We start from the raw sequence: 27,764 nt of genomic DNA on the forward strand, positions 1-27,764 counted from the left end.
TGGGAAAACACACGAGGCAGACAGAAACAGGAAGGTATAGATTAACTGTCTTAGAGGTATGGGAGTTTCACATCTAGGAGAGGAAGCAAGGATAGCCCTTCCTGGGGGAAGAAGACGTTTTGAAGGCAATGCTGGCAGCAAAGGGTACTCAAGCATTGTTGCCTGAGCAGTGCCTGCTGCTTCTCAGTTGTGATCATGGCACTCTGACTTTTCCAGTTAAAACTGAGAAAATACTGACCTAAGTCTACGGTATCAATACCCCTCAGAGACTGGGCATGGTAATTCACTATTAAACTTTATTCTAAACTCCTGAACCACTTTTTGTAGGAATTCTGTCTTCCTCATCTCTATCTTACCATCTAAATTTAAAGTTGAAGCTCATTAAATATGAAACTAGATGTTTGATTCTGGGGATTAATAAAGGTCTGAGTGCCAAGGCCAACTTGCAAGTTGTGTGTGGACCATCTAGGGATGGAACTTCTCTACAGTGCCTCCCTCCCAGACATGTTTGCTTATTCTGTTGCACCCTAAAGGCTTCCTGTGATGATTCCACTCCACTACTTCTCTTGAAGCTGGTTCCATTCTGTACTGAAAGACCTCTTTATTCCTTCTCTTCCTGTTTGTAATAACCTTTTGTCTGTTTGCGTACCACTATTCTAGGCTCCCAAGTCTGCAGTCTGTGCCATTCTTGTCTACTTCTGCACCTGGTGTCATCTTATTTCACTTGCTGTTATTCTCCTGAGGACTGCCCCCCTGCCCTTCTTTGTTTAATTGGTGTCTAAAGATACTTCTAACATGACATTTTCAAAGCAGCCCAAGTTCTGATTCCAGGATTGCTCTATTTCACTGAAAGTTGTTGTATACTTCTGCAAATTTTACTCGCGCATCAAACAGCTCCCTACTGAAGGAGTAGTAGCATAAGATCTTTAAGCATACTACCCCTATTCTAGTAGTTTAACAGTGAAAGGTCGGTGGCTCGGGTTTGTCCAAATCTTGTAGTCATTAATTTGGATCTAGCCATTTCACTACTTTCTCCCATAAGAAAAATATGGTGACATTCTTTTTAATATCTGAAGAGAGTTTGCTGAGTAGCAACGGTGACCTGCTTGTGTAAGTAATGGGGCAGGGGGGAAAGCCTTTTTATGTTGTATGTTCCTTAGGATTGATTATTTTTTCTCTCTGATTCATTTTCTCTTAAGATACTACGAAGATTTCAAAATTGATCTGAAGACAGGTGAAGCCAACTTGACGCAGATCTACCTGCAGGTACTGTCTATTTTAATACTGGTTTCTAAGCCACAGTGACTTTATGCTTCTTTTTTTGGAGAGATTGAGATGGCAGAGGATGATTCCGTTAAATTCATTTTTATTGTTGTTTACAGGAAGCTCTCGATTTTATTAGCAAGCAGCAGGCCAGCCAGCAGCCATTCTTTTTATACTGGGCAATTGATGCTACCCATGCTCCTGTTTATGCCTCTAAACATTTTCTTGGCACTAGTCAGAGAGGACTGTAAGTCTTGTTTTTGTGGGTGTTGGTTTTGTTGGGGTTTTTTAAGTAATACCTCGTGCTGCAGAACCAGAAAATCGAAGCGATGTTTATTAGATCCAAGTATATAGATCATTTCTCAAAAGTGTATGTGTGTGCTGAAATACGTTAGTTAGTGAGGACTTTGCTTCAATTGTTCTTTAATAATTTTGTTTTAATCTGAAATGAAGATCATGTGACTAAAATGGGGGAGAAGGGGGAGTCTAAGCTCCTTTGCCAGTTGTGTGAGTAATGAAGTGCTGTATGTGGCACAGATGATTTTTTGGAAGGCTTTTGTATGATTAGTGCCTGTTTTAAAAGTCTATAAATCAGACCAGCAAATAGAAAAGCACGCATGAAAAATGCAGTTTACAGGAGGCAAAGAGCTCTGTAGATATTGTGAGTCTTGCTTCCAAGACTGCAGTTTCAAACCAGCAAAACTATGTTATTAGCTTCAAGTCTATGGTGAAGTGGCTTTGCCTATGTTTAAGAACTTTATAGCTAAATTTATATCACTCACTGGTCTCTGAGAGCGACTCACATCTGAACAAATTGTGACTCTTAATACCCAAGAGAGGCTACTCTCTCCAGGTAGGAGACACGAGTTTTGCAGTGACAGTGAAAAACTTCATTACGGTACCTGATGCATTGAAGCAGTATTTCTGCAGCACAGGTATAAATTCCGTCCACTAAAAGCATTGTGGCTGATTGTGGTGCATTATGCTGTGTGATGCTTCTCCTCTTGTGCTGCCTTTAATGTTTTGCATCTACTTTTGCCTCAGATATGGGGATGCTGTGCGAGAAATTGATGATAGCATTGGAAAAATCTTAAAACATCTTCAGAAGCTGGGTATCAGTGAGAACACTTTTGTGTTTTTCACCTCTGATAATGGGGCTGCTCTCATTTCAGCTCCTAAACAAGGTGAGTCTCAGATGAGCAAACCTGGGCTGGGCTTGTGAAATCAAGGCTTAAATCCCCATGTCTGAAGGGGAAAGAGATCTGTACCTGGGGTATTCCTTTATGCAGATAGGAGAAGCTTCAAAATGCAGAGCATTTACGTTTAGCTTATGTTCATCACTTCTGGTCACCGTTGGAGGAGGTATCCTTGGCTAAATGGACTTTTGGCCTAACCTAGTGTGGCTGTTCACCCGTGTGCATTTCCACTTTGCTCCACTGTCGGGGGTGAATATTTTTTAATTTATTTAGGACCAGGCACAATAACTTAGCAGGGTGTTTACTCTCCATCTGCCAAATGCATATTTGAGCTTTCTGAGTAATTACAGAGAGTTCAAGAGTCTGTCTTTCTTTAGCTCTCATGAAAAATAGCAAGAAGAAAAAATATTTTTGTTACTTCACAAGTTTTCTTTTGTTTAAATGATTGTTTCTCTCAGAGTCATTGCAAATTGATTTTATAACCCACTCTCTTCTGTTTGGAGGCCGGCTGTCTCGTGGTTATTGGACCACAGAGCAGGGAGTATCCTGAGTTCTGATTTCAGCTGAGCCACTGTGTTTGACTTTGTGTGACCTGGAATCAGTCACAGGACCTCCCTGTTTGGTCCTTGGTAAGCTTAGCTAAAAGGCTGCGTTAAAAACCTAGACATTCCTGCAAAGCACTTGCTGTCTCTGAGAGTGAACGTTCAAGGAATGCATGATAATTTTTCTCATTGTCATACCTGCATCTAATACTGCTCTGGTACTTAAAAAGGATTATGAAAAAAAATACTATTTCTGCCTGAAAGTATCAGATTTCCTTTAGTTACGAACAGCAGTTAACAGCCTTAAAGGAAAGGAAAATGCCAGAAAAATATTTTGTTTGTTGTTTTATTTTTTTCTTTATTTGGTTGATAGCAAGCTGTGTTTAACTGTCACTTTCCCCCTGTGCTGAAAAGACACTCCTAATATTTCATCATAAAGGGACGTTGAAGAAAAACAAAACAAACAAAAAAATCCCCCAAACAACTCTGGACATGTTATTTGAAGGATTCATGCAGAAATGAAAATTCATTTAAAACTAGCCTAAAAATGTCCTAGTTGACAGTGTCCCTTTGAAATAAGATATTGGCATATTGTGTTTTTTTATGGCTTCTTTCTCTAGGAGGAAGCAATGGTCGTTTTCTGTGTGGCAAACAAACCACCTTTGAAGGTGGCATGAGAGAACCAGCTATTGCTTGGTGGCCTGGGCATATACCTCCGGGAGGGGTGAGTAGCTGCTTTTAACAATTCTGATTGGTCTTAAGTGGACTGAAGCGAATGGGGTGGTTCTTGCTGGATTCAGTGGGCTTTGCGATCAGACTTTTAACATGCCCAACATGTCAGTTCAGATGCTTGTCTAAATAAGGAGCTGAATGCTGCCCCTAGAGAACGATGCCATTCCTGTTCATTATTGCAAATTTGCATCGAGAGTGTCTACGATCACCACTTCTGTGAGCACCAAGCAGCCTGGTCTCTTTGTCTTCCTGCTCTATTTAAACCTCTTACTCTTTCGGACCAGGGTATTTTTAGCGAGTTACGTGTTCAAACAAATTTGGAGTATAAAGACACGTTGCTAATGTGTGTCCCAGTCTAGAGCAGGAGTGTGTTGCCCACACTTTCTCTCTGTGCCCTGAAGTATCAAGTGATTTGACCCTCATGACTCTCGCTTTGGTGTTTGATGAAAGTTCCACTCGGGGAGGTCTAGATACCAGACTATTGCTCTTTCCTGCCTGTACACAAATTCAGATATGATCACTTCAAAATAATCCTCCAGTGGCGCTACCAGCCTCTCTTGTCCCAGTTCTCATTAAAGAAAGATGCAATCAATTCTTCTGCAGGGAGGGTTCACAGTAAATAATACAGATTTCCTCCCCTTTGTGAGCATCTCTCATCCCTGAAGAAAGTGATACTTCATTAACTGGGCGCTGTGCTTAAGACTGCAAACTATTCATAAATAAAACATTTTTCTAAGTTGCATTCCTTTTCAGTGGTTTAATTGAGTCAGGATAATGATAATTTATCGTTTACGTTTAGGAGGAAGCCAACAGATAGCTTAGATCTGCAGCTGAGGGCAGGAGGGTAGTTTGGTTTCATCATTTTTGAAGAGTTCACAAAACCTACTAGGGATGTGTTATTATTTTTTTAATTTGAAATGAAAACAGTCTTTTTGTTTAAATTTAAACATTTCCATAAAGCCTTTACAAGCCAAGTACAACAGCCTTGGGCTAGCATATGAGAACATGAAACTGAAGCTGACTGTTTTGTTTTCCATGTCCAAACTGAATAATGTGCTAAAAGTAAACATGCATTATAAATGAGGACAAGTAAATACCAAATTTAAAAATTCTTTCCATCGTAGTAACTCTGAGGATAATTAAGAACACGAGTAGAGAAATCGCTGTCCCTGCTTGTTTTTTACCTGTGAGCGGCTGGTACCCTTCTCACAGGTAATCTTTTGCACGTAGCGCAGCAGCGAAGCTTTATGTAGTGCAAAACGTTCCGTTCTCAGTAGCCTGGTGTGATGCATGGCTTCCTGCTTGAGGCCACAGTTGAAACTGCTCTTTGAATTCCTGTGAACAGTTATTTCTATGCAGAGTTAACGTGTTTGCATCGGTGGGTGGACTGACCAACGCCGTGCTATTGTGAGTCCGTGCATGCTCAGCGAGCTGAAGCGTGCTTAAGGCTTAGTGGGCAGGTATGCGCCTGAAAATCCCCACCTCCGCCACTGCTGCTATCATCCTTGGCACTTAAGCACGTGCTTAACTTTAAATCTATTCTGTCCTGGGCTCCAATTCGTGATGCTGCCTGCCAAATGTCTGCGCGTGCAGGTATTACACTCCCAAATGTCCCCTCGGACTCAGGTACCTTGAGAAGCCCCAGGATGTGCTGCTTTGCTCCAAGTTAGACCCCCATATGATGCTACTGATAAGTAAATATGTGATAGCTACTTATTTGTCTTTTCTGCTTGTATTCTTGCCATCGAGGCTCCAGCACTGGTACCCACAGCTGCAGTGACCCCAGGTGAGAGGTTTGGCATTGCTTCTGTGTAATATCACTCACGCTACATTGGCCTGTAGGGCACCTGTAGGTATTGCTTCATAATCGCCTCTTTCGCTGACATAGTAAGTGAAGAGACACGTGTTTGCTAGTCCATTTTGGGCTTCTTTATTGTATCTTGTGGAGTCTGTAGCTTCAACATCATCTTGACTGTGTCAGCCTAAGTCCAGTGTAGTCCAAGAATCTGTAAAATGTGGGAAAACTGCTTCAAAGTCTCTCGTGGCTCTTTCTTTTCAAAAGAGTTGAAGGAAACAAAGGTTTGGGAGCCTTGAACCAGGGTGGAAGCAAAGAGCTTCCCAGGAGTGCCAAGCCCAAAGCTGAAGGGTCAACTCCTCCTTCCTGCACTGGTGTCTCTCCTGGTCCCATGGTTGTTCCTTTCCAGCCATGGATGTTTTGAGGAGCAGGCGAAGGGCCAGCGACTGTTTCAGTTGGCACAACTGCAGCCAGAAAAAGAGAACTTGTGTCTCTCTGACCAGTGAAATCCAGTTATTGGGTGGAAGGCTCATTCTGCTGATGGGATCTGGCAATTTATTAATAATCTTACTGATATATAGGGTGGGGTTGTTTTTGTTTCTATTAAAGGGTACCTTTGCTGAAATAAAGGAGTACCTTTTTTTTAAACAAAAGAAGCTAAGTGACAGGATTGTGAACACTTGACAGGATATCGATAGAGGTTAGGATAATTGGTGCAGTTGGCTGATTTGCAGTTTTTTGGGGGAGAGGGATGCCTCGGGAATGCGCGTTGCTCTTGGCATCAACATTCAGTTAATTCTGCTCCCCCATCAGGAGTATTTATTCATACACAAGCAGCCTTTCTGCAGTTTCCTCCTCAGCTACGTTTTCCAGGTGAATTCACCACAAATCAGCATTTCAACATTCCCCACATCACATCTGCCTTCTGGAAGGATCCAGCTGGAAAAAAAAAAAAAAAAAAGAATCATATTCTGTTGGTATTTGAATCCTCCTCCTCCTCTCTTCCCTCACCCTCCTCCCCTTCCTCTCTCGTGCCTGCTTCCTGAAGGAGAAAAGAACATATCAACCCAAAGACAGCATTGCAACCTTTTCTTCGCTATCTCCCATGGGGTGCAAATTGAAATTGAATTAGACAGGGATATCAGGTCTGCTCGCTGTGATAACTGTAAAAGGATTTTATTTAAAAACACCCTGACATTTGTTCACCCAGTTTCAAATATTTAGCTTTCCTCCTTTCCATTCCTGGCGGGGGCGACTTTATTAATTGTCGCCTTTGATTCAGAGTTAAAGCTTGAAAGCACTGATAACAGCAGTGGTGACTATTTCTTCTAGCGACGTGGCCCACAGCAAAAGGATTTCATTTTCTTAAAGACGTTATGTGTATACTGAGAGTTTATTAAAAAGAAGGGGGGGAAGGAGGGGGAAAAATCCGTTCTTACGTGCGTAATACCGGCTGTTTCTCGCTGATACGAGCAATATCTGATCTCACTCTTTTTTATATATTATTTATTTTCTCTGGGCTGTTGCCCTCTCTGGATTTTTCTTTTTCTATTCTTAAAAAAAATATAAATAAATGGGAAAGGCAACGAGAATGAAAGAGCACTGTTGACAGGAGAAAATGGTAATTTTTTTATTTTTCTCTGAAAATACTTCAAAGTTTTATATAAATATTAACCTTTTTTTTTTTTTCCCTTCTTCAATGTGGTGCTGCAGAGCACAGATAAATCCAAGTGGCTGTGGCATGGGCATTTAATTTCCTTAAGAAGTTTTCTGTGCTTCACGGAAAAATGTTGTCTGAGACCAGAAATGTAATTGGATGATTAAAGAGAGTCATCTACATCTGGTTATGGTTAATAAGGGCCAGTACAAGAAGACCATGGTGGCCCCACAGGATTGTCACAAGGCGATGTATAAATTAAGTGATATTAGAGACACGAGTCTCGGGTCAGCGATTGCTTCTTGCTGCCTGTTATCAAAAAAATTGAGGCAAGGGAATGGAGCAACAACAAGAAAAGTGACTTTTGCATTTGCCTCATAAATTGTGAGACCTAATTACAAAAAGTCTCAGACACCAGTTTACCCGCCTGCTCCTGACGTAGCAGTTGTTGGGAGCAGGCGTGTGCCAGATCTCCTCTTTATTAGACTCCGAGCTCTGCATATGGTGTTCTGCTGACCCCGCAGCTCTCCTAAGGCACGCTCAGGGTAAATTAGCCGGCAGATGAGCCTGCGAGGGACTGAGCATCTTTGCTGAGATGCTGAGCACTCGTAATCCCCTCGGACTTCAGAGGGAGTGCAGCATTCCCAACACCAGTGGCTCCTGAAGCTGTCCAGCTCTGTGAGTGAGCTGATGGTTTGGGGTTTTTTGTTTTGGTACACTGTTTTTAATGCGTCGGTCCTTTCTGAGTGCACACCCGAGACCAGAGAAGAGCCTGTGCGTCCAAGGAGCACGCAGCACTGTCCTGCAACTAATCCAACGGATGACACAGCCAGCTTTGGTTCTCCCCAGCGGTCCACATTTGCCAAATGGCCCTGGGGAGAGCAAGAAGCAGGGTTACCCCATGGGAGGGCTCAGTTCTGTTTCCTTCACAGCTGTGTATCAGAAGATCCCCATCCTTTTCTCCGTGCAGAGAGGGAACTTCATGTATACATCTGCTTTTTGTGAGGGATTTGTGGGCTCATCTCTATTTGTCACTGCCTTCAAGGACAGGCTGAGCACGACCTCTTTCAGGCTGCTGCTGCAGCAACGTCCGTGAATAAGGCTTAACCTCAAATGCATGAGACCTTCTGCAAGACCTATTGATCTTGGTCAACTGATCCATCTGCTTTCCTGGGCAAGGATTTCCATGGTCAGGCTTCCTCTTGTGGTTCGAGCTTTGCTCTTTGATTTCTTCTTAAGAGATGTGGCAGTATTCTTGCATGCAGCTTTAATGTTATGTGTTCCTGCCAACACCTTTTGATGAATGAAAGCCATTAAAATTTGAAATTACTGTAATCAAGTAATGTGATATTGTAATGTTAAACTTGTAATCAGTCCCCTGCATGTTGCTTTCTTCAGTTTCTTTTTTTGTTTATTTTTTAACTTGTTAATTCTTCCTTTGTGTTTACTTTTTTCAGCCCAGTCTCTTAATAAAAGGCTTAGTGTCCCAGCAAAAATGGCATTTTCCCTTCTTTTTTTTTTTTTTTCTAGAGCCAGCATCTTGCAAAAATTCATTTATCATGTTATCATTTGTTGTCGTATTTAAATAATTAGTGTCAGCTTGCAGACTGGGGCTGAAGAAAGAGGATTCAGAGATAAAAAAGCCTTTGATAGTCCCAGCGTCATAATGTTCACACTGACGTTCACGAGGCTGCTGGTAGGACTTGGATTTCAGTCAGAAAGTGCTTCTGTACTTGCAGATGTGGGCTTGTATCAGACGGCTTCTTGTTGCCGAACAAGTGGTACGGCTGAAAAAGCTCTTTACATGTCTCATCTTGTGGTGGTGCATCCTGGTGCAAAACAGTCTTGCTCTTGATTTGAATGTATCTGCTTTAATTTAGTGCTTTGCTGGCTAATTAAACATTCCACAGCAGATAACTGTAGCGTAGCACAAGCAGGGTGGGAGCACGGATTCAGAAAGAATCAGACTTTTCAGGTTTTTAAAATATAAATAAGTAAGACCAGAGAGATAAGTATGGCTTCCAATTAAGGGGGGATAAACAAGGCAGGGAAAAAAAAAAATCTTACACATCTCTATTGGAGCCAAAACCAGATGTTTTTCTCCCTTAATAAAATATATACTAAAAATACCACAACTTTACAGTTCATGAATTGTTGGAAATGGTTTGCAGATGAAGTCATCGGGCTCTTTTTGTTATTATCCATCTATCCCTGTGCTTTCTGGGAACTCTCTCAGGGTATTCTGGACTCCAGAGATGACCTGGAGAGGGAACGAATCAAGGACTTTTGTTTGTTTGTTTGTTTAAGTGCTGATTTTTCAATCCATAAATGACTTGAAATTTGCTAAATTAAGTTGAACTCTGTGAAAACATGCTCCTGTAAAGTGGATGCGTAGAGAGAAGTGAAAAGAAAGAGAAGAAAATGAAAAAATGAACCCAAATGCAAATGTTCCCTGGAAGTAGAGAAATATGGACCATCTCCTTTCCTTTATTATTTTAATAGGAGGTTTGCTGGTGACTGCAGCACTGCAAAGGGAAATATTCTCCAAATTGCTTAGCAGAGAAGGAGATTCAGGAAGCAATATTTCTGCTTTGGTGGAAACCAGCCTCTTTCGTTTTGGCTTTTACTGAAAGGGTTTTTTTGCAAATGCATTCCTGTTGATTTTTTTTTTTTTTTCTCCAGGTCAGTCATCAGCTGGGCAACGTGATGGATCTTTTCACCACCAGCCTCTCCCTGGCGGGACTGCAGCCTCCCAGTGACAGACAGATTGACGGCATCGACCTTTTACCTGCCATCTTGCAGGGCAAGCTAATTGACAGGTTAGTTATGAGCCCAGAGCTCCGACCCTTGCCTCCTAACTGAAGTGATGCCATATTTTGGGTTATTTTTTTATATTAAGTTTACAGAAATATTTTATAAACCAAATTGATGTGTCTTTGCTCCTGCTCAGTGAGGCAGCGTAGCGCCAGAGCTTTTCGCTATGTGCTAATTCTGTGAGCAGAGGTTGGATTTCCTGACGTGTGGCATGTTGGCATACAGTGGAGTCTGGGGACAGACGGAAATGTCAGGGGGTTAGCAGGGGATCCCTGGAACAACGTATGGCAATAGGGGAGATAAAAGCCTGAAAACTGTAGCCTGGGTAGGGGAGAATACATTATTTATCACTGGAAAAAACAACCAAGAGTATGCTGGGTCTTTATAACCCCTGCTTGTGAGAGATTGGAGGTGAAGGCTGGGCCGCTGCAGGTGATCTGGAAGCCCGCCTCCTCCCAAGGTCCTGTTTCTGTGGATGCTTTTGCAGTAATAGATTTGGGTTAAAGACCTGGGATCTTTATGGGCATGGAGGAGTGCTGTCAGCCGTTGGGTATAGGCACTAAGATCTGACAGCAAATATCCTTGGTGCTCTCGTCGGAAGGATTGGAGGTCAAGAGAGATCTTGTAGTTGTGATTTTAATGAGGAGTTTGGCAGCCTGCGAAATCTGAATACAAACATGTTCTTCCTCTGTAAGACAACGAGGAAACATACACATGGAAAACATATTTGACTTCTTTTCTGTGTTGGACATAGGGCTTTGTTCCGTAAAACTGCTTTTGTGCCCATTAGCGTGAGAAGCATGCTAACAAGTGTTACCTGAGAGCTCAGCCAGTGGCCGACATGAGGCATTGCATATTCCTCAGACAACCTAACCCATCTTTACTTCCGAAAGTTTGTAAAGCCTCTTTGTTGTTTTAAAAGAGAATTTTGTTGCAGCCACCAACCTCTTGGAACTGGTGCTGTTTGTGTTACAGTATCAGTCACTCGAGGTGCATCATGTGCTTTTTTCTTCCTCCTTTTTTTTTCTTCTTCCTCCTTTTTTTTTTCTTCCTCCTTTTTTTTAACCTCTTTTTTTTCCCCCCCAGACCTGACCAGGTCACAGTTTCCACAGCCCCCAAAAACTTTTCAGGAGATGCAGTTGTTGTATTCCTTTAAACTTAAAAAGGAAAAATTGAATGAGGAAAAAAGAAACCCATAATAGCAGAATTTTGAGTACAAACTGTAATACTCTTTCAAAGAAGGATTGTTTTTTTTTTTTAAAGCTGCTACCTAACCCCCACACCTTCAATCAACGGGGCATGTAATAGCTTGTCAAATAGTGAGTGTTACGGCCAGGAAAAAGGAGACTGGTGTATTTTGTGGCACATTTGCATAGGCTTTTTATTTTATTAACAGGACTGGTTTAGATCGGGTTCTGCACTTTGGTGGATCTCTGAAGCTGCCTTTATTTATTTCACAGGCATTTCAGGTGCAGTTAAGGATGCAGGAGTGGGCACTGCTGCCAGCAGCATCCCCCTTTGTTCCCAGGCAGTTCCTGGTGACAAAGGAGAAAGGCTTATTGTTTGTGTGAGGAACCTGCAGGGGAGGCTACAGTTTTCAAATAGAAGAGATCTAAGGCCACTCCTGACATTCAGATGTGGAGATTTCAATCTTATCTTGCACTTAGGGACTGTTTTTTCAAGGTGGCATCACTGGAGTGAGTAGATTTTGCTAAGTGGCATCTCTGAATGAAAGACAAAGATGTATGTACCCTACCGATAATGATAAACGGCTTCACCATCTCGCTCTGTCAGCAGCCTGAAACAACTGGAGAGGAGAGCTGACTATGTCTGATGTCCTTGTGTGATGAGCTGCACCAACAAATCAAACCTCTCTCCTGCAGATAGTCCATTTCAGTAAAATTTTGTACTGTTCCCTCAAAAAAAAAAAAAAGTGTTATTGGGGAAGCCGATAGAAACATTGCTGGGATGCCCAGGGGAAGGGTAGTGCGTGTACACGGGTGCAAACCAAATGATCAGAGTAAAGTGCATTTCTCAAATGTATTTTTAATTAGAAAAACCTCCGGGAAAAAAATTGCAGTTTTCAGTGCTGTGTTTAGATGATGCAAAGGGAGGTTTTGGGAAAGAAAATGGACAGGAGTTAAAAATAAAGCATGTCTGGCTGCCAGGTTTTTCTGTGTGGAGTTTTTCTGAGATGACATCCAGAACAGGCCAGTGTCTGGTGTCCTCCCCGGCCACTCTGTCCACGTGACACTAACGGCACATAGCTTGGTGCTGCCGTAAAGAAGAGACTAAGCATCACGTATTCTGTGAATCCCCGTTTCTCTCACACACACGCCGCTTCTGAGACATTTGGTGTTTAAATCGGCACGCTCTGTAGGAAATAACAGGGTCTGATAGTTCAAGGATTAACAATCACTGGCAGCCAAGCTGTATAATGTTTCATTCTTGCGGCATGTGAGCTCTCAACTTGATGAACACTTTAAAAAATGTTAATTGAAAACCTTGCAGTGGAGACTATTAGGAGGCAGCCTGTTTCTGACTGATAGCTGAATCGGAAGTCAGACGCCATTAAAGTGTTTGTCTCTTATCAGCAAGGCTGCTGCGGCGGTGGCTGCCCGGGCCTGTTCGTGTTGGCGTTTCTCATGCAGCTTTTCTCTCCTTCTCAGGCCCATATTCTATTATCGTGGCAATGAGATGATGGCGGTTAGAGTCGGGCTTTACAAAGCTCACTACTGGACCTGGAGCAACTCCTGGGAGGAGTACAGCAAGGTAACAGGACACCAACCTGCACCCTGGTCTCATTCATTCTCCTGGGGAAAAATAATCCTTTAAAGCAGAGTTTTAAACTGAGGAATGTCGCTGTGCACTTGCAAGCCAGTTTTTTATTTGCAGCCTCTTAAGAGCTACCGGATCTGTTGCAAAATCTAAGGGGACTGGTGTCACACCACCCCTCTACTGAAGTCGGAGGCAAGCAGAGGAAAATGAACAAAGTCTGAGTTGTTCTGAGAAGTGCTCCCTTTAATCGGCACTTAACGCCCCTTAATATTAAGCTTCTTTCCCTGCTGAATTCTGAGCTTTCACGTGTACCCTTGCAAAGTTTGGAGTCCGATGCCGAATTGATCATGTATCTCACAATATCTAGTACAAAAGACCTGGTGCCCTGAACTATTTAAATGGAATAGGGATGGGTTTGTTGAGTTTGTTGTTGTTTTTTTTTTTTTCTCGAAAGGGAAAAGGAAAGCCATAGGAACCGCACAGTGGAAGGAACAGCAGTTGTTGAAAACAGTAGAGTACATGTGTTTAATCTATTATCAGCACTTTTGTGAGCCCATATCACACTATAAGATGTTTTACATTTTATTTGCCAAATAGGCACAGCTTTTGTAATTTCCTGGCTGATCTTCTCACAATTGGATGTTGAGCACTATTATTTTTCTTCTTTTGTATCTTTCTTGCCTCAGACTTGGGTACTAAACTCTGGGGCATTTCTTGAATGGCAGGTTCACACATGTGCCTTGCTGATTATACCTTTAGACATGAACCAAATGCATTATGGCGCAGCTCTCAGCAATTTTGACAGCAGGCTGGGATTGGGGAGGGATTGTTTGTATGATTTATTTTTTTTAATGTCTTTTTTTTTTTTTTAAACTTATGGTGGGTCCTCAAGGCATTGCAGGTGCAGAAATAAGTGCTGATGACATTTGTGGATGTAAAAGTGCATGGTTTCTTTCATTGGGATGTCCTGGGGGTAGAAGGAAACGTCAGCTCCAAGGGAGTAATTTACATTCAGGGCTGTAAATATGTGCATTTGTCTTTTTAAGACTGTAATGCTCCAGGAGTCAAAGTTTGTTTTACACAGAGTAAGAAGGAAAGTTGGCTCCAAAAATGCATTGCACATTCTGTCTGAATGCTAATTCTACACAGCTAAAATTGAGATAAGGTATTTGTCTATGTTAGTATGTGAGTAAAACCCATATATCACACGTGGCACAGTGTGGAGGATTTTCCCTGTGTGGGAGCTTGTGTGTATGGGTATACGAATGGGTTCAGAGGCACGTTTTTCCCATGTGCATGGAAGACAATGTCACACATGAATAATTGTAATATAAACACATACACACACTTACATACCTAGCTGGGAAATAAATAAATGTCTCCGTTGATCTAAACTTATTTGTACATGTCTGAGTATGTGTGTAGCTGTGATAATGGGGACCAGTTACTCATTTCAAAGGCTCTCCTACTGTGAGCAATGGCAGTTGTGCAATTAAGGAATATTTATTTCTTTCTAAGTCTTTGTTTAACTACTGTCTGATAAAAGTCAGCAATTATACTGTACATCAGAGAGATGATTAAAAATTCACTTGCTTTCCTGCAGCTTGTATCACATGTGGTTGATGCGGGAAAATTGGAGCACATTAGTGGACAGACTAGCCATTCAAAACATGCAGAGGAAGCTGAGGCTGAAATTTGTTCCAGTTCTCCTCATGTCCTCGAGCCATTAATTACAAGCCTTGCAAGTTTAAAAATAGAAATAAATCAGAATACAGAACAGTTCCACAGTTCTGAGTCCTGGTTGAGGAGTTTTGTAATCTCACTTTACGATAAAGTTGCCTCTCTCAGTGACTGGTGTTCTCGGCTGTGTTGATATTGGGCTACAATTATGCTGCCAGAATCAAAAAGGTCAATTTGGTAATTTCATTTGTAAAAAACGTATTTAAATACATGCATGTATGCGGCATTAGAAATTCTGACTGCCAGCAGGTTTGCTGTTCGATAAGTTTGATTTGCCATCCCAGTAGAACTTCAGCTAATGAGGCCTTGTTAATTGTATGATCTTTAGCATGGCTCCTTATCTTCTTGTGACTCCAATGCAAAGACTTATTAAACTTTCAAATGTGAAACTCTTTCTGTCTGAGGGTCCAAACTCAGACCTGAAATAAGTGTATCTGGTTGGCATGTCATCCATTTGAAAGAGATCTGAAGTTGGCCAGATGTGTCAAAACAGCTGTCTGCAAATTTTTAAGAGGTTTGTTTTATGGGTAGTTGGCTATCTCATTATTTTGACAGATACATGGCACGTTTTAGCCAAACCTCCTTTCACTTTTAAAATTCCCTTGTTAATTGACAGTGTGGGAAATCATTGATACAGAAAACTTGCACTGTTTTAAACCCACACTCTGCATTTTTGTTTGGCTTTTAGATGAGATTATACCATTAAAGCCGCCAGAACCACGTTTTGATGTTGATATTGGAAAATGTGAAATTGGTGCATGTCCTGGGTCTGTTTAGGACTACCAGGTCTTTCAGGATTAACTAGAAAGAATGTGTGCAATTTTGGCCTCTAACCTGGAAAGCTATGTGTTTGAATGCGGTATAAGTTAGTTAAGTAATAAAGTATGTATATACAAATAAAAATGTACTGGAGAGACGCAGTTTACAGAAAGCAAAGCCTAGGAAAGCATAACAGGGATATGAATGCTTCTCTCCATATGGCACTTGGAATATTTACACTGGAAAGATCCCATGCAAGCAGTACACAGGTTTACAGTCATCTTAGACTCCCATGACATTAACATACCCTTACTGGTCTGCATCCTGTGCCTTATGGCCCGAGATTAAAATTTGTCATCTTTCACAAAGATGAAGTGTGCTGTTCTGTTCTTCCTAATTTTTATTGGTTTATTTTTTAATGCCCAAGCAATTCTTTTTCTGGTCCGACTTCTGTCATAAAGTCTTGTAGTCTTTCTCAGTGCTGGAGGATACCTTAACACTGTCTTTTCTGCTGGCTTAACTTGATTACTTGGGTAACTTCAATTCCCGAATGGTTAGTCTCTTGAAAGCGTAAAGGGAAGGCTTGCTCAACAGAAGCAAGTGAGAGTAAGCGCTCTGTGGGACATTTTTCCTGTAGATTGCACAGGATGCTCATTTGGGTCTGTTTACCTGGTTTCCATCTCCTTTCATACAGGTGGCTCATATTTACACAGTTTGACATCTCTGACATTCAAGAGGTGATAAATTGGACAGGGATAGATGAAAGGAAACTTTATTTGAAAAATGTGTTTCTATTTTTAAGTAGTAAAAGGTTTTTTTTAAATAGTTTGGTAGAGGGAGAGAAATCTTCCCCCTGTGCAAGACCTGAGTCCCTACTGCTCTAGGACTGGCGGATAAGCATTGCCACCATCACTGGCCACCTTTCTTCTTGTAGCAAAAATCAACAGTGATAAAAATAGCCACGTGTTGTGTGTTGGAGCAGAAGTAAGAACTCAGGATAAACCTGGGGAGATCCCTCTCTTGTACAGCATAACAGGCAGGACTTTTCCTGGAAGACTCCTGTAAAACGCCGTTCTTGTTGCTCTCATCATCCATCCTATTATAGTCCATAAGTCATGCTTGTTCATTACCCAATTTGAACTGGATTGCAAAGTGCATGACAAATAATGCATGCAAACTCGGCGTTTCTGGTTTTTTGCTACCGGTGGTGCACAGCTTCCCATTTCTAAAACACGAGCGCTCAGTGTCTGCATCATTATGAGTTATTTTACCCACTGGATTGAAGGAAGATGTACATTTCATCCTCCTTGTTTGGAAGGAGAGGTCTGAAAGGGAGAAAAAAATGGGTATTATCTATGGATTTATCTGAGTAGCTAGCCAGTCCTTCAGGAATTGCCTAATTTAATGCTATGTAGAGGATGCAGGAGTATGAGCTAGCAGGAGAAAGGAAATTTCCTTCTCCCTGCTTGCCGCAGAGACTGTCCATCAGAGAATAGTTCTTGTGCCCTCCAAGAGCAGTGATGCAAGAAGGGAAAAAATAATTAAGAACAAAAATGTGGGAAACGCCTTTGGTTCGTTGGAGAGTGGCTGATAACATCAACCTTTCTGCCGTCAGCTTAGTATCTTGTTAGTAGTCTTCAGTGGTTTTTCATGAGAGCTTCTGTGTCTTTAAATGATCGGTGTAGGTGCCTGCCAGAAGACCCTATTGTTTTAATGTAAAATGCCAAAGGGGTTATTCCTGCCGCAGTCTGTCTGATTGCCCTTCTCCTCTATGTGAAGGGATCGATAAAGCCTTTTCTGCAAGGGGGATGTGAAGTCAAGTAGAACCTCACAAATAATGACATTTGATTGTGGTCCTCTGAGCATATGAGCTAGCCATTGATCGCTTCTGCTTGAGAGCTGCTGGAGGCTTGCTGATCTGCCCATCTTCTGGGGTCTCTTCCAGACAGTTAACACATTAGAAGCAATTTTTGTTCAATGGGGTTGAAGCTTGGCAGTCACACTTTCAGGCGTCTGGTCATTCAGAGCCCCAGTTTGGGAGGCTTTTGCTGGGAATTGCCAGGAGAGTGAGAACGGCCACTTACCCGTGCTGTGACAAACAGCAAGAAACAATGTTCCTGGCATTAATTAACTGTGGTTCTTTTCTCCTTCCAATATTAATATAGTTTTGCTGCTCTGGGTTTTGTGCGGTGGAATGAGGAGACATGACCAGGAGACAGACCCCAGATTCGCTGCGCCGCTATCAAAATCTGCAGCCGCTTGTCAAGTTGGAGGGATCTGGGATAGCGCCAGGGTGATGAATTGCCAGAGGGCTTACGTTAACACAAGTGGTGATTCCATCACTTGGCGGAGAGCCCAAACTGGCAACCGGCTGTATTTGTCTCATGTCTATATTGACATAGCATCTGTGGTCCATTTGCTCTGGAAATTAAAGCATAAGCTGTGCAACCAATAGCTGCTAGATCTTAGGAACGGAAAAACAATCCAGGTTACATGATTGCTGGGGAGAAGGGCAGAAAGACGTGCTCACTGAAAGGTTTACCTGATGGGCAGGAAATGTGTTGAGGGTTTTTTGGGTTTTTTTTTTTTTAAGAGGGGAAAAAAAAGGGTTGCTGGAATTTCTTCTACAGCAAACAGGTCTGTGCAGTGGTGCAAAACACTGCGCCTGAGTAAGAGACCGGGTGCAGGAGCTGAGCTATTTCTAGTTGCCATGTGATGTTCTTTTATGGGCTCCCTTAGAAGGCACAGAGCTGACGTGCTCTAGATAGGATCTTCTGGTTTGGCTTTCATGCTTTTATAGTTGAGGAGAAAAGATCCAAGAATTTCCTTAAACATGGGGAGTGACCTTTCTACTTTGTTTGATCAGTGTTACCTGTAAGCAGGCAAAGTACCTTGGATAGTGTGCAGAGTAAAATATTAGGCATGTGCTTTAACCTGCTATTGATCCCTTGCATATTGTAATTAACAGTCTGCCAAATAAATAGCCTAAAGGAAATAAGAGCAGATGAAGGGGCTGTTGATTTGGGTTTTGTTATCCTGGTGGATAAGGCAGGCATAGCTACCTCTTTGCTCTTCTCCCACGTAAGGTAACTTTATTTCTGGGGGAAGTTGCAATCCTGTTGGCAGTGCTGGAGAGCGGAAGCCAGTCCCTCGTCAGCGTAAACGGGGAGAGCTCCTCTGCAGCCCTGCAATGATCTGGCTTTTGCCTCAGCTGAGAATTTGGCACGTTTGCATTTATTGTTAAAGCCTGCAGTGTTCTTGGGGTCCATGGGGCACATCGTCAGCTCAGGCTTTTATAAAAAAAAAAAGTTTTATTTAATGAAGAGCAAAAAATGCTCTAAAATGGTGACATGATTTAAAATTCTCATCTAGAAGAGAGTCCCCTTCCTCACCAGGCCTGTTGTCCTGCAGCCTGCTCAGGGTAGCAGAGCTGGAGGGCAACTCCTCCTCTCCCATCCAAGACGTACACAAGGAGTTTTGGCATGTCCCTCTGCCCCAGCACCACGCATGACCAAATCTGCAGGCTTTCCAAGCACCCAGAGGCATTGTCCAGCTGCTCCAGAGTGTGGATGGTCTCATCTTTAAATACTTCTCAAACCTCAAGCAGATTTAATTTATAGTGGGTTTTCTCCAGAAAAGAAAAGCAATCCAGACTTGGGGATTCCAGATTTTCAGTTCACCGGCATAGCTGATTTTACTCTTTCCATCCTGACAACTGAAAATGCTTTGACTTATCAAAAAAACCAATAATGAAATTACATAGTGTTGTGGATGATAAGTTAAGGGACAGAAGACTAGGCTCCTCTACCTGTATCTGTAGTGTATGACCTACTATGATCTGGCCAATACCTTGATCAGGGGTGTTAGGATATAATTTTACCTCTTATTTTCTGCTCATTTGTTGATGAGCAGGTAGAAAATATTTTAAGCTCTCTCTGTAGGTTGAATATTGGCAGTCACACAGTACATAAAAAGAATAATAATAAATTTTATTTGTGGAGATGAAGTTGAAAGGCCTTAGAAGTGTAAAGGGCGGTTTCAGCCACATTTTAAGAGAGTTCTCTCTCAATGTGGTAAAATGGTATGCTTGATTATTTTTTTTTTCTTATTTTATTTTTTCCCCAATAGATTACTTTCGAAGAGGGCATTGATTGCTTAGATCAGAAAGACAGACAGCTTTTGGCTAGTGGCATCAGGCGAGTTGTCACAGCACTTTCGTTCCTGGGAGTCTTTGGGCTCTAGCCTGGGCTGTGTTCTGGAGTCTCAGCTATAAGGATTTTATAAGAAACAAAAGATAAAATGTAAACGGAGCAATGTATAAACAAATACCCAAGAGACTAAAATCTTCTTTCAAACTGAAGCATTTGCAGCCGAAGAGCATTGTACCAATTAGCAGGCTCTTAATTAAATTGCTTGTTTGATTTGCATCCAAATTATAATTTGGATGTTACGTAGGCTTTGATACCTTTTCATTAACTGTTCCTTGTGAGGAAAAAAAAAAAAACCAAACCAAAAAACTATTTTTCACTCTGTGTTTGAGGCCTATGGCGTCACAAGGTGGAAAGGTCAATCATTTTTGTATCCATTTAAAGTCCATTATTGGTAGGCCACTACAACCTATCAAGCAACTCTCTTATTTTTCCAGTCAGTGATTCAGGAATCTATAGCTCTGTGCAGATAAATGGGATTTCATGGGCTTCTAAACTTCTTGCTTTATTGAAAAGCAGAATATTAACTGCTCCACTGACCAGCTGTCCATTAAAAACAGACGATATTTTTAGAAAATTGTTTGCCAATCAAATCCTACCCACATCTGTAGAGAGCCTTTTCAGTTTGTTTGTTTTATAAGCAAATGCTACAGCTGCTTTCCCACCTCCATTGAAATATTCCCATTTACCTTCTCTCCATGTCTCTGTCCGTGTCTCGGGGCATTTTGAGGCATTGTAAGGAGCGCAGCGTGTTAGCTGGAATTGTAAAACTCAGCTTTAACAAGTCCATTTGGTGCTAGTCGTTGCTGGTCTGTGGGGCCCCCTGCTTTATTTGCTGTTCAGTGAAATTAGTGCTTTGCATTTTTTGCTATTCCCAGGGCTTTAAATGGGTTCTGTTAGCCCTCAAGACTGCAGGCCAGGCTCTAGGTGATTATGGAGCTCGACACCTGGCTAATAACTGGCTGGACTTCGGGAGATGCAGCCTGGCAAGGCGTGCAAGGGCAGATGCAGAGAGCTCACCGCTCTGGACTTGAGAGCAGGCAGCTTGCTCTGTCCCTCGGTGGCCAGCGAGCGCTTTAATCCATTGCTGCCAGCAAAGGGAGAGTCCTGGTACTTGTGCCCTCCATACCCGCTGCTGCTGCTGGGGAAATCCTGGCTTCTCACCCCCTAGACTTGAATGTTAGTGGCGGGAATGGCTCCAGACTTAATACGGTTCTTCCAGCCCTTCTCTCATTCCCAAGGGAGCGCCTCAGGTGAGATGCCATAAATCAGATCAATAAATGCACCCATTTCTTTAAATTTAACCAGATTTGCTTTGTTCTTCAGTGAAACAGATCCTTCAGGTCTGGTGTCAGGTGCTGGCAACCTGAGTTGTCGGGGAGGCTGGCAGGTGCCCATTGCCTCTCAGGGTGATGCCCCTTGGTTCAGCTGGATCTTTCCTCTGGGACTGTTGCTTTTTGAACAGATCTGCCAAGTGATCTGATCCTCTCTCTGTATTTCAAAGCCATAGAAATCAAAGAGGGAAGATACTTTCCATATGCAGAATTCTTATGATTAAATGGTTTCACCTCTGTCTTTTTGTTTTGCCATTTCATTTTAATGAATATTTTATAGAGATTATTTTTTTATAAGGCAAAAATGTAAGGCCTGCTCCAGCATTTATGTCGGTGCAATGCCAACATTGTCACCTTATTTTACCCCATCAGATCAGAATCCATTTTGCAGACTGAAATGGTCTCTCGATTTAAAATAATTCTGGGGTTTGTGGGTATATTGGAACAAGATGCTGAAGAAAGTGGCATCAGCTAAAATTTTGCTCCCTTCCCTGCTTCACTCTTGATAACCTCTCTCCTGTTCACTGCAGGGCATTGATTTCTGTCCTGGGCAGAACGTCTCTGGAGTGACAACACATACGCAGGAGGAGCACACTACCTTGCCGCTGCTTTTCCACCTGGGGAGGGACCCTGGAGAGAAGTACCCTTTAAGGTGAGCCAGTTAACAAAGACATGAAAACTCTCGGCATTGTCAGCATATGTTTTATATAATTCATTTGCCTTGGTAGCTGTTTCTTACAATCTGCTTGAAAACTGAAAAAACCATTCCTGGTGAGAGTAGTAAAGAGAAAGGAACAAACCTTGGTTTTCAAACAGTCGGGTTAGATGGATGCGCATGTGTCCGTAGCTCGACTCCTTGGTCTGGTGGTTCTTGTTCTGTGTCCTGCCACCCCTGACGGAGGAGGCAAAGGACTTGCTTTTGGACGGGACAGGACTGAGTGCAGGGCAGCTGTGGAATAAAGCAGTGGTGCTGGTGAGCATGTGCATTGGAGCTGTGATTCTCTGTGCGTTTTGGGGCTAGGGAAGAAATGTCTAGTGATCTTTGCATACCCTGCGGTGTTTTTTCTCTGTGCGTTGGAATCTGTGGAAGGCAAACGTGGTAACCCTCCAATCTCCTAGCCCCTGCTAAAGGAGCTTCTCCAGAGGGTCTTTAGCAAGAGGACTTGCTGCCCAGTCTTGTTCCCTCCTTGGACTCTCCTGGCTGTCTGAATCCATTTTCCTATAAGCCTCCTATTGTAATATTTATCTCCAGCACACACCATGCCCTGAGAGATTTCTGTAAGGATTTATGCAGTCATCAGCCAGCACAGCCCACATATAAACCTGCCACCTCCAAAAAAGCTCCCAAGGTGTCCCCACCTCCCTCCCTCCTTCCTTCTACTGACTTGAGTTTTACCCTGTGGCAAAACTAGCTGCAAACGGGGTCATGCAGCCTCGTCCCTCACCAGTGGCTCCGACTTGGAAAATGTGGAAATGAAGAAAGAGAAAACTAGTGCTACTGTGACTGCCTGCACAGAAATAGTTTTGTGCAGCAGCTTTAACAGAGAGATGTTTTCTGAGCTGACAGGACTGCAATTACTCAACTGTTTTAAATAATTGAGTGGATACACTCGCTCCATTACTTTCAAAAGAACTGAGCCTGTGCTGTCCACTAAGTGTTTTCACTAGAGAGAGAAGGGGAGGAAAAATATTTTCACTTCTCTCTCACTTAACAGACGAGCACCCTAGAGGTGCATTACACAGTGTATAAAGCTCTTCAGAAGCCCAGCACGTTAGCTCTCGCTTTCTATTGCATTTCAGCACTAATGAAAAAAGCAAATCTGCAGCTCTTCTATTTTAAATTCAGCTCAGTGAAACTACGCTACTGGGTTGGGATTCCAGATGAGACTGTGCCCTGCTTGGTTTAACAAGTAGTTTATTTTAGGAAGATGAGCGGATAGAAATTAGCTCTTTTTTTTCCAAAAATCAAACAAATGGGTAGTATTAAGTGAGCTGTAGTTTGCCTACTGTTTGTGTTTCCTCTGAATTTGCGGGAGAGGAGCTCTTCTCTAAGAGGTGTTTGCAGGACACCTGCTTCCCTGTTATTTAGATGTTCCTTACCACCACCATGGATTGAGCATTGAAATAAATTCCAGTGTTACGTCCGCAATCATTTCTCATACAGTTCCATTGATTTTTGGACACTCACAAGCTGTTGCTTTGATTGAATTTTATGGCAAGATTATGACATGATTATGGAAAGCTGTGATGCTGTTTAATATGCAGACCCTAATAGAAAGCCTCTTTTTAGTAAATGAATCTTCCTTTCTGCAGCACGTTCTGTTGCTATTGTCTCCTCTCTGGTCATAATGGAAAACTCATGGGAAGTGGGTCTCCTATATCGAATGTGGTAATTAAATTATCCTCATTTGTGGAGCTGTTACTGTTGTGTATTTTTATTTAGCTTAATTATCCCCGTTGGCAGACAGCCTGTTGGGAGTCCCGACACTGATGTTTCTCAGAAGGGAATCCAGCATTCTCCTCCAAGCGTGCATCTGTCTGTCCATACATGCTGGGTGTGCTCGTATTGCTTGTGCTCTAGCCCGAGGTTTGTGTGTTCGCAGTCCGTCTTGGCCACGCTCCTCTGCCCTCCCGCAGCCCTGGAGGAACAGGGTGTATCATATAGCTCTTTCACCAGCTTGGCTCCTCTGGTGCGTCGTTATGTTGCCAAAGCAGTTAGAAAAATTTGCATTGCATCCTGGATTTATTGGTACCTTTCCCTTTTTTATGTAATTTACTTTCACCACTTTGCTTTGTTAAATCTGTACTGGATGTTATTAGTTTTTCTGCTGCTGGGAAGGAGCAGCATGGCACACCAATACCCTGTTCTCTCTGCCTGCTTATGCTAATTTTTTGTTTCATTTATTCCTTATTTTAGTGTAGCCTTTTCTTCTCCCTAAAATGATTTTATTTAATAATCCATCATATCTCTTGATTTGTATTAGTTTGGGGTGGGGTCACATGCAAAACCACCCATAAGAGGCTTCATTGCTGCACATGAAGGCCAGGCATCGCAGGCACCTCCAGACAGATTTGCTGCTTGTATATTTGGGCTCCCTCCAGGATCCTAGGGGAGCTCAGAGCCAGGGCATCCTAGAAATCAGCCAGTTCCATCAACTGCGGCAACACTCTTGACTTGCAAGGTGCTTGTGTTCAGGCAGTCTGATCCGAAATGTCTGTGGGTCGTGATGTGCTCACAAGGTACTGCATGACGCTAAGAGACTTTTTCAAGGCTACAATTTCAGTTCATCTCAGAACATGGGGGTTAGCCCCTTCAATCTGCGCTGGAGAACTGGCTGCTAAAGGGACCGATGAAGATGCAAGTTCTTCAAGACCTAGAGACAGCACGTAAAGTTTTCAGTTCCCTGGGTTTCGCAGTGAAGCAAGACAAGTCCTTCCTCTTCCTGACACAGCTTGCTGAATTTCCTGGAGCCTGCCTGCAAACAGTATCAGCAAAAGCTTATCTCCCACAGGAGCACTTTCATGCAGTGGAAAAACTGGTCAGGCAATTACAGGCAGGTCCTGTCATCGTGTTGAGGACACGTCTGGCAGTTCTGAGCCATATGGCACTCTGCACTTATGTTTCCCTTCATGTAAAGCTGTGCATGCATCCCTCTGCGTGTCTGAGTCTAGGACAGATCCTCCCAACAGGGTTGTGACTGTTCCTGCCTGCTGTTGCCCCTCTGATTTTAGCTGGACCGCCTCCTGCACCCCAGCTTCTGTCAGTTGTGTTTGCCCCTTCCGCCTTGAAAGATAACTAGAACTTCAGCCCAGCTATTCAACAGCCTCACAGACTTTGCATTTCATTATCTGGGATTCATAGCAGTGCCAAATGCCGATTATGAATCCTCACACTGCCTGAGCTTGCCCGGGTGATGGCATATTTACATCATCACATCAACAGACTGGATGGAGCAAGATCCCTGTCCTGTAGTTGACCTTCAGGACTGACATGCTCAGCGCTAGCATTGGATACAGTCACTACCAAGCTTGTATCCCCCTCTCTCCTGCAAAGAGGACGACTCTCCTGAGAACTGCAGGACTCTGGGGTCCTGGCATTGAGCGAAGCTTGGCACCGTAAGACAAGCTTGATATTTATATGGCTGCAGGATGAGGTAGGGCATGAACATGCCTGTAGGTACTGACGAGGCAAAATCAGCATCTGGAGAAGTGCTTGTAATAAGAACACCTGCAATACCAGGGTATATATGGGCAACATATTTCAAAGAAGTGTGGTTACTGGTAAATAATCTTTCTTTTGGTTGCCAAAAATGGTAATGTAACTGCACTTACTTACTTATAAGTAAGAGTTACCTTGTTATCTGGTCCTTGCGTAGTGAGAAGTGAGCTGTTTGTGTCTTTTGTCATCCAAGAGATTGACTAGATCTGTGTAGGTTGTGGGATAGAAGATATCTCTTTTTTATAGCTCTCAACTTTAAAATATCAATAAGGTTGTGTGTTAGGCAGCACACAAAGCAGAAGCATTTCTCTAAGCAGTATGTTATTTCTTCCCCAGATACAATTACTAGGGGGTTTTGCTTCTTATAAAAACACTCAAACTGTCACCAAATGTATGAGAATGCAGAACTACAAGATCTGATAGGTCTTTTTCTTTACTAAATTCTGTTACTTTTGGGGTATCGTGCGTCCGCTAAGTACCACATAGGGAACTTATTTCTCCATTCAAACCGTATGTGACAAATGCAGTAAAATTATCTGTCGGTAACATCTTCACAACCAGTTGTCAGTTTTATTACCCAAGTCATAGATTACTGTTTATACATGCCTTTACTAAAATACTTCATTACCAGTCAGGAACACCACAAGTAATAATACACAGCAAAAGCTGGCACAGCTTAAAATACAGTTAACAACATACCTAATGCAGACTGAAGTAGAAAGAGTGTTTTGAGTCAGACTCTAAAGCTCCAAAAAGAATTTATAACAGAAATCTCTGAAATTTTGTCGGTTTGAGCCAGAGGTGCAAAGCCTTAATAACAAGTAAGTACAGCGTGCTCACGTCTTGTTGATACTCCAGGTTAGTAGTGACTTCTGCTTTGAGCAATTAGCCTCTGTTCAAAACTGAGTTTACTAAAATTTGAACGTCAAAATACCTGTGTTTTACTTAGGGCAATAGATTTTACTATTATGGAAAAAATGGAAGTGATAAGGCTCGGTTGATGAACATAATGATTTTAGAACACATTAATTAACAGGAGAGCTCACAAGTGCCTATTTTGAGCAGATGGAAAATCCAGGAAATCATCAGAGAGGTAATTGCACTGGTTATGGAGCCAGAAAAGAAGGGAAGAAGCTCCTGAAGGGAAGCTAAAGGGGAAAGGATCTGATAGAAACGTTGCCAATCTCACCTTACTGATCAGGGCAGAAACCTCTCTATGGAGAAAAGAGAGAAGGTGCAAAATGGGGAAAAAAACTGTGCAACAAAGAGCCAGAACCTTACCCAAGGGAGATGCTGACGACTCATCTTCTTGAAAAAGAAGGAAATGGCACCAGCTGCGTTGCAGGGGCGAAATAGCTGCTGCCACAGGAGAGGTGGCATTGAGGAACACTAAAGTGATGGAAACTGTGGAGAGCCATGGGTAAAGAGCCTCAGCGATGCCAGTGAAGAACATCCAGCGTCAACTGCGCAGGGGCTGACTGCACAGAGGTTGTCAGAAGCATGCAAGCTGGGTACAACAGCCAGCACGCAGGCAGCTCTGGAGGGAAGAGGGCTGAAGAAAAATATGTCTGTGGAGGACAGTCGGTAACCTAAGAACAGAGGCAAACTCTTGATTTGATAGCCGCTCTTTGCCGGGTCCGGGATCGGCACTCTGCATTGTGGCACGCCGTCTCATCAACATGTAACGTGCTTAATCGTGGCAGACCAGCAGCCTTGCAGGTATTTTGATGAATAACTGTCTAGACTAGAGTGATGCTGTATAAAAAGGAATATCGGAAGTAAAAAGCCATGTGAACCAGTTTCAAAAATGCAAAATGCAGTTTGAAATGGACATCATTCTATGATTCTATGATCATCATCTTCAGAGATGGATCCAGGCAGTGCTACAGCCTCAAGAAAGTAGCCTGAAGAACATATTGCTTAAATTATGATTCAGAAATACCACTGAAGCAACTGGCGGGAGGATCAGATGGATAGCTGTTATTTTCTGTCACCTGTTCACGCAGAACCTCTGCCTTCATCCTCTCTGCCATTTCAACGCTGTGGTTGCTCGCAATGAAATCCAGCAGAAAGGCAGGATTCTCAAAGCTGGAGAGTTACAACTTCCATGAAAATAGGTGATCAGATAGAGGATCAGCAGGAACACATCTCGCTGCAAGGAAAGCTGTGGACACTGTTAGAGAATCCACACAGGCGAGATTCACAGAATCATGGAATTGTTTTGGTTAGAAAAGACCTTTAAGATCATCAAGTCCAACCGTTCATCAATACTCCAAGTATTCATGGGGCCCCACAGATGCTGCTGGACCAGAGACGTGAATTGGGGTACAAGCAGCCTAACATTCTTCTATTTGATTCCTTTTTTTGTTTTCTGTTGGCCCTGTGGATCTTTCCAGTAATTGCAAGTTGCCATGTTTCAGCAGCAGGGCCCCAAACCTGTTGTCTGCCTCGTGTGTTGTGCAGGCTTTAAATTGCAAATAAACTTGATAATAGAAGAGAGGAACTGAGGAAGACTGAATAATAGGACAAGATCAAGACTTGGATACTACAGTGCTGAGCAGCCTCAAAGCACTGATAACAGATAAAATCAAATTACCTGAATATGGGTGTATTTCACAATTAAAAATAATGTTTTTAATTAAAATAATTCCAGCGGAGAAGGAAGTAAAATATACAAATCATTAGCCAAGTTTTATGCTCTTCCCATAACTTCATGTGCGTCTGGTA

The 27,764-nt window shown here is 42.6% G+C and overlaps 1 protein-coding gene across 2 annotated transcripts in view; it reads left to right on the plus strand.

Moving 5' to 3' along the window:
* Nucleotides 1–27,764, plus strand: part of GALNS (galactosamine (N-acetyl)-6-sulfatase) — a 48,308-nt gene that overhangs the window by 9,914 nt on the left and 10,630 nt on the right. The window contains exons 6-12 of one of the 2 annotated variants that reach the window (XM_054840778.1): nt 1,200–1,266; nt 1,383–1,510; nt 2,308–2,447; nt 3,622–3,725; nt 9,868–10,004; nt 12,669–12,771; nt 21,349–21,470. In XM_054840778.1, the coding sequence (XP_054696753.1) occupies nt 1,200–1,266; nt 1,383–1,510; nt 2,308–2,447; nt 3,622–3,725; nt 9,868–10,004; nt 12,669–12,771; nt 21,349–21,470 (801 nt within the window). Of the gene's footprint in view, nt 1–1,199; nt 1,267–1,382; nt 1,511–2,307; nt 2,448–3,621; nt 3,726–5,482; nt 5,520–6,341; nt 6,676–9,867; nt 10,005–12,668; nt 12,772–21,348; nt 21,471–27,764 lie in introns of those variants that run through there. The other variant, XM_054840779.1, reaches the window with a different exon arrangement.

This window comes from Grus americana, chromosome 13 (genome assembly GCF_028858705.1).
Source record: "Grus americana isolate bGruAme1 chromosome 13, bGruAme1.mat, whole genome shotgun sequence".
NCBI lineage: Eukaryota > Metazoa > Chordata > Aves > Gruiformes > Gruidae > Grus > Grus americana.